At 65.8% G+C, this 6,625-nt stretch overlaps 1 protein-coding gene across 1 annotated transcript in view; it reads left to right on the forward strand.

Moving 5' to 3' along the window:
- The window catches only part of LAMA5 (laminin subunit alpha 5), a 43,929-nt gene that overhangs the window by 30,061 nt on the left and 7,243 nt on the right, over positions 1-6,625 (forward strand). The window contains exons 38-57 of the mRNA XM_004716080.2: positions 12-34; positions 116-217; positions 290-373; positions 1,108-1,338; positions 1,763-1,876; positions 1,965-2,092; positions 2,323-2,403; positions 2,483-2,697; positions 2,786-2,886; positions 2,976-3,156; positions 3,261-3,410; positions 3,850-4,001; positions 4,093-4,203; positions 4,390-4,501; positions 4,741-4,911; positions 4,992-5,188; positions 5,491-5,607; positions 5,740-5,894; positions 6,219-6,360; positions 6,437-6,539. Of these exons, the coding sequence (XP_004716137.1) occupies positions 12-34; positions 116-217; positions 290-373; positions 1,108-1,338; positions 1,763-1,876; positions 1,965-2,092; positions 2,323-2,403; positions 2,483-2,697; positions 2,786-2,886; positions 2,976-3,156; positions 3,261-3,410; positions 3,850-4,001; positions 4,093-4,203; positions 4,390-4,501; positions 4,741-4,911; positions 4,992-5,188; positions 5,491-5,607; positions 5,740-5,894; positions 6,219-6,360; positions 6,437-6,539 (2,670 nt within the window). The remainder of the gene's footprint in view (positions 1-11; positions 35-115; positions 218-289; positions 374-1,107; positions 1,339-1,762; positions 1,877-1,964; positions 2,093-2,322; positions 2,404-2,482; positions 2,698-2,785; positions 2,887-2,975; positions 3,157-3,260; positions 3,411-3,849; positions 4,002-4,092; positions 4,204-4,389; positions 4,502-4,740; positions 4,912-4,991; positions 5,189-5,490; positions 5,608-5,739; positions 5,895-6,218; positions 6,361-6,436; positions 6,540-6,625) is intronic.

Raw genomic sequence — 6,625 nt, forward strand, 5'->3', positions numbered from 1 at the left:
TGGGCATCCAGCCCAGGGCCAGGGAGATGGTGGGGTGAGCCAGGGTGTCCAGTGGGACACCGGCTGTGGGTGCCCCGGCTGAGCTCTGGCTGGCTGACCCCACCCCTGCCTCCAGGTGTCCTCGTACGGGGGCACTCTCCGCTACCAGCTGCACTCAGAGACCCAGCGAGGGGACGTCTTCATCCCCACGGAGAGCCGGCCAGACGTGGTGCTGCAGGTGGGTACTATGGCTGAGCAGGGTGAGGGTCAGCCCAAGGCCGGCCCTCACCACACCTGTCTGCCTCCCCAGGGCAACCAGATGCGTGTCACCTTCCTAGAGGCTGCCTACCCGCTGCCCGGCCACCCTCACCATGGACAGCTGCACTTGGTGGAGGTGGGTGTGCCCAGACTCCAGGGGGATACTGGGTCCAGGGCCCCGGGCGAGGGAGGGTGGGCCTCAGCTACACTACAGCGTCCCTGGCCTGGTGGTCGTCGGACTTCTCACCACGCGGTTCTCACGGGTGGAGTCCAGCAGCCGGCCCCCCGGGCCCTGCTCCTGCCTGTCTTTGCCTTACCCCCGCCCCTTGCTGCTCTCCACGTGCTGACCAGACACCTAGCTGCCCCCGAGTGTGGCTCCCGCCTTATTGAACCCCAACGATTACATTTCATCCAGATTGCCGACTGTTCCCATTGTGGGTAGTGTTTCTGTGCCTAAACTTAAAATGTTTTCTCAAATCAGCGACCCTACAGGACAGGGTAACACTATCCTTTTGGGTTTCTGAAACTTTAAATCTTTACAGGAATTAGTAACCTCATCTTTCTCCCCTGAGGAGCAGCCAATGGCTTTGAGCTGTTGACCTTGTAGTTGGCAGTTCAGTGAGTAGCACACCACACCACCAGGGCTCATCATCGATGTGTGTGTGTCCATATATGCATATGGGTGTGTGTGCATAAGCAGATGTGTGTCCACACTGGAGTATGTAAGTGGTGTGAGGTAGGGGTCAGGGTTTTCTCTGCCCCGTAATCTGTTTCTCTGCCATCCATGTGGCACCACTACTCTCTTCCACCCTCCGTGTGAGGGGTGACTACCCCTGGGGTCACCCATTGAAGTCCTCTCCTGGCCTGCAGGGGAACTTCCGGCACACTGAGACGCACAACGCCGTGTCCCGGGAGGAGCTCATGATGGTGCTGGCCGGCCTGGAGCAGCTGCAGATCCGAGCCCTCTTCTCCCGGATCTCCTCGGCTGTCTCCCTGCAGCGCGTGGTACTGGAGGTCGCTGAGGTGGGGGGCTGCGGGCCTCCAGCCAGCAGCGTAGAGCTGTGCATGTGCCCTGCCAACTACCGTGGGGATTCATGCCAGGTAAGGTCAGGCCAGGTGGGGCGAGGCTGACACCCCTCGACCCCCTCGCTTCTCCTTCCTCCACTGGTGCCTGCCCCCCACTCGCCTACTGCTGATGTGCTCACCCACTCAATCTTGCCAGCCGTGGTCGTTCTTACCTTCTTGGGCCCTCTGTCCCCCTCGGCACCATGCACAGACTTCCTCTCCATGTGTCTATCTACTGCCCAGAGTGGCGCCTGCTGCTGGGTTTAGTGAGGGTGAATGGCTGCCAAGCGAGGGGTTCTAAGGAGATGGGAGGCCCAGCCCATGGGATGTGGGGGCACTGTGTGGCTGTGGGGATGACCGAGGGCTGTGGCCAGCGCCATAGACAGGACCAGGAGTTAAAAGTGCCCTTGTCCCCCACTGTTGCCTCTGTCCTGCTCACCGGCCGCCCTTCTGACCCCAGGAGTGTGCCCCTGGCTACTACCGTGACACCAAGGGCCTCTTTCTGGGCCGGTGTGTGCCCTGCCAGTGCCACGGCCACTCAGACCGCTGCCTCCCCGGCTCGGGCGTCTGCGTGGTAAGAGGGCCCTGGGAGCTGCCCTCGGTGGTCACGGGAGGGTGGAGGTCGGGGAGAAGGTGGTCCCCTCAGTGCCCCATGCCCCCAGGGCTGTCAGCACAACACGGAGGGTGACCACTGTGAACGCTGCCGCCCTGGCTTTGTGAGCAGCAGCCCTGAGGGACCTGGAGCCCCCTGCACCAGCTGCCCCTGCCCACTGGCCGTGCCCTCCAACAAGTGAGTGTCAGCCCCCAGGAGCGACCGGGCCTCACCGGGGTCTGGATGCCCCCTTCAAAGGTCCTGGGGGCAGGTACACATACAGCTGGGGGTAGAGGGGGCTCAGTGGGGGCCCTGCACACCTGGTGCCCAGGAGGGTGGCAAGCAGGGTTCCAGCTGGGTGGGGAAGGCCTGCACACCTGGTGCCCAGAAGGGTGGTTAGCAGGGTCCCAGCTGCCCTGTACTTGCAGCTTTGCCACCGGCTGTGTCCTGCGGGGCGGCCGTTCCCAGTGCCTTTGTAAACCCGGCTACGCGGGCGCCTCCTGTGAGCGGTGAGTGGGGACCAGGGCTTGGTGGGGCCCACGCTGGTGCCTGGCTGGGGGCTAATGCCACACCCCGTCTCTCCCCCAGCTGCGCGCCCGGCTTCTTCGGGAACCCGCTGGTGCTGGGCAGCTCATGCCAGCCCTGCGACTGCAGCGGCAATGGGGACCCCAACATGCTCTTCAAGGACTGCGACCCGCTCACGGGGGCCTGCCGCGGCTGTCTGCGCCACACCACCGGGCCGCACTGCGAGACCTGCGCCCCCGGCTTCTACGGCAACGCCCTGCTGCCGGGCAACTGCTCCCGTAGGCGCGGTGGGCAGAGGGCAGGGCTCCGGGGCGGGGCAGCAGTGGGACCCTGAGGAGAGCCAAGCCGTGCTCCCTGCTTCTGCAGGATGCGACTGCGCCCTGTGCGGGACGGAGACCTGCGACCCCCGCAGTGGGCGCTGCCTGTGTAAGCCGGGCGTGGGCGGGAGGCGCTGCGACCGCTGCCAGGTAGGCCCCGCCGCCCAGGAGCAGAGGGATTGGAGTGGGTGGGGCACCGGGGCCAGGACAGAACTTCTGAGTGTTGCCCCCACCCCCAGGAAGGACACTTCGGCTTCGAGGGCTGTGGGGGCTGCCGCCCGTGTGCCTGCGGACCAGCTGCTGAGGGCCCCGAGTGCCACCCCCAGACCGGGCAGTGCCGCTGCTCGCCGGGCGCCGGGGGGCCCCAATGCCAAGAGTGTGCCCCTGGCCACTGGGGGGTCCCTGAGCAGGGCTGCAAGCGTGAGTGGGGTAGAAGAGGGGGTAGAGAGGCCAGTGGGAGAAGGGGGGGGCCAAGGGGGTGGGGCAGGGAGCAAACACCCTGAACCCCGGCCCCCCTCTCACAGGCTGCCAGTGCCTGAGGGGTCACTGTGACGTGCACACGGGCCGATGCTCCTGCCCCCCGGGGCTCAGCGGGGAGCGCTGTGACGCCTGCAGCCACCAGCACCAGGTGCCTGTGCCCAGCAGGCCCGGGAGCCCCGGCGTCCACTGCGAAGGTCTGAGCTCAGGACCCACCCCAGCCCCTCTGACCCCATGCTGGCCTCTGTGCAGTGACCCCTGACCCCAGCACTTCCCCAAGGGACCTCTATTAATGCTGACCCTTCCAGGGAACCCGGGCCCACCCATCTGCCGATCCCACCCCTCCTCATGGCTGTCCCCCATCAGCTGTGCTCACCCCAGTGGCCACGGGAGGACACTGTGGCCCCCATCCCACTGTGGCTTCTGCCAGCCTACCACCTGACCCTGTGCCAATCCCAGGAGTCTGTCCATTGGTCCTTGGCCCCAGACTCTCATCCTGGCTGACCTTGGGACCCCTAGCTGACCTCATGGTCCTATATCCCTGTTCTCTTGACCCCGCTGGTTCCTTCCCCTGCCTGGACTCTACTCTCTACTCTCGGCCCACTCTGATCGCTGCCTCCCCCCGCCCCCCCGCAGTGTGTGACCACTGTGTGGTGCTACTGCTGGACGACCTGGAGCAGGCTGGCTCCCTCCTCCCCGCCATCCGGGGGCAGCTGCACGGCCTCAATGCCAGCTCAGCTGCCTGGGCCCGGCTGCACGGCCTCCACGCCTCCATGGCCAGTCTCCAGGTCTGTGGCCTGCATGTGGCCCTCCCCAGACCCTCCCTGCCCTTCTCCCCAGCTAGGCTCTCACCCCTAAACCCTCCCGCCCCTCCCCTAGGGCCAGCTCCGGAGTCCCCCGGGGCCCCGCCATGAGGCCACACGGCAGCTGGAGACGCTGGAGCAGCAGCTTGGGCACCTGGAGCAGGACACGCAGCAGCTGGGCAGCCAGGTGGGTCCAGACCTCAGGGGACCCCCGTGGGTTTCTCTGCCCTCGGGCTTCATGGGGATTCACGGGCTCCCCTGCAGGTCCCCAGAGAACATCCCTGGGGAAGCTCCCCACCACCCTACCTTCAGTCCTGAGCTCCTGCAGAGCCCCTGTTCTGGGCTGAGAGCTGAAAGCCCCTTCTGTGCACAGGCCTCAGGAGCCCGGGGACAGGCAGGCCAGATCCTGGACAGCACCCAGGCCACCCACCACCGGACACAGACGCTGCTGGCCACCATCCAAGCAGTGGCTAGAACCCTGAGTGGTAGGGGCTGCTGGGTCTCGGGACAGCTGGGTGGGGTCCCGACACGCAGACAGAGCCGGGCCTCTGGTGATGGGAGCCGATGCTGCTCGGGTGGCGTGGGCAGCAGTCTCCACGGCAGTCAACCCTTAACCCAAGGCTCTAAGGCTCACAGGGGAAGCCCTTGTTTAGCTGTGTCCACCTGTCTAAGGCCTGGTGGTTATTGGGAGGGTCTGAGGCTCTATCCTCCTGCCCACCTGCAGAGCTCATGGACCAGATGGACCGCCTGTCCCCAGCCAACGCCTCTGCCCCATCGGGCGAGCAGGTGGGGCGGACACTGGCCGAAGTGCATCGTCTGCTGCGGGAGATGCGGGCCCGGGACCTGGGGGCTCCACGGACAGCAGCGGAGACTGAGCTGGACGAGGCCCAGAGGGGTGAGTGGATGGCGGGCAGGGGTGGGCCCAGGGCCCAGGCCGGGGACCGGAACAGTGACCCAAGCTGGTGTTCTGGGCAGTGCTGAGCCAAGTACGGGAGCAGATGGGCGGCCCCTGGGAAGAGAACCAGATGCTGACCGCCCGTGCCCGAGACCAGCTGGCCCAGCTTGAGGCCGGCCTCATGGACCTGCGGGAGGCCCTCAACAGGGCGGTGGGCACCACCCTGGAAGCCGAGGGGCTCAACAGCCGCAACCTGGAGCGCCTGGAGGAGGCCCTGGTGAGGTGGGGGCGGGTCAGGAGCACCCCGCACCCCGTCTCCCTTCACCAGCCCATACCCACCACCTTACCCCACCACCCAGCCCTCCCATCACCCCTCCCCTCCTTCCCTTCCCCATCACCCTCCCCTGCTCCTCACCTGCCCCACCCTTCCTCTATCCCCTGGCACCCCTCCTTTACCCACCCTGCCATCTCTCCCTGCCTTATGCCATCACCCCCTTCCCCGGCACCCCTGCCCTCTTTCCTGCCCCTCCCGTGTCCTCTCCCGACCCTCACCCTTGCACACAACATCTCTGAGCTCAGCAGCGGAAGCAGGAGCTGTCCGAGAACAACGCCACGCTGCAGGCCACCCTGCAGGCTGCCTCCAACACCCTGGCCAGCATCTCCGGTCTCCTGCGGAGCATGGACGAAGCTAAGGAGGTGCACACCCACCCCTGCTGCTCCACAGCTCCCCAGGGCCACAAACAGGGCTCCTGTGAGGGGCAGACCAGGTGGGTGAGTGGTGGGGCGACCGGTGCCCACTGAGCCTCCTGGTCCCTCCCGCTTGCCCAGGAGTATGAGCGCCTGGCTGCTGGCCTGGATGGGGCTCGGACACCACTGCTGGAGAAGATGCGAGCCTTCTCCCCAGCCAGCAGCAAGGTGGATGTGGTGGAAGCCGCCGAAGCCCATGCACAGCGGCTGGACCAGCTGGCCAACAACCTGTCCAGGTGCGCAGGCTCAGGGTGGAGGGTTAGGTCCCACCTGGGAAGAAGCTGGCAGGGGTCCCAGCACTGCAGAAAGGCTGTCTGGATTAGCACTAGGTGGCAGGAAGGGCCCTGCAGGGGAGTCACCAGGCACCAGCTATAAGGGGTCGGAGGTTGGCACGAGGATTCTGAAGCATACACCCTCACATTCACTCACATACACTCAATCACAGTCACTCACACTCATACACATGCACATGCCTGTACTCACACAGGCTCACATGCACATCACACACATGTGCACTCACACGCACACCTTCTGCCACCCCCTGCCCTTCTCGGCCACAGCATCATCCTTGGCATCAACCAGGACCAGGTCATCCAGAGGGCCATCGAGGCGTCCAACGCCTACTCCAGCATCCTGAAGGCCGTGCAAGCCGCCGAGCTCGCCGCCCGGCAAGCCCTGCTGGAGGCCAGCCACGCCTGGGCGGTAAGTCACAGCCACAGAGCTCCCTGCCGCTGGGCCGGGGCCCTGCCGGGTGACCCCACCTGTCCTGTGTCTGTAGACAGTGGTGCAGAAGGGCCTGGCAGCTCGAGCCCGAGAGTTGCTGGCCAATAGCAGTGGCCTGGAGGAGGCGAGCCTGGGAGAGCAAAGGCACTTGCACCGCAGTGAGTGCGGGGCCCTGGGGGGTCAGGCGGGGGCTCAGCAGGGCATCAGAGTCCCACAGTGAGTGCGGGGCCCTGGGGGGGTCAGG

The sequence above is a fragment of the Echinops telfairi genome, unplaced genomic scaffold (genome assembly GCF_000313985.2).
Source record: "Echinops telfairi isolate 266 unplaced genomic scaffold, ASM31398v2 ScPeMD7_7414;HRSCAF=8452, whole genome shotgun sequence".
NCBI classification, from domain to species: Eukaryota; Metazoa; Chordata; class Mammalia; order Afrosoricida; family Tenrecidae; genus Echinops; species Echinops telfairi.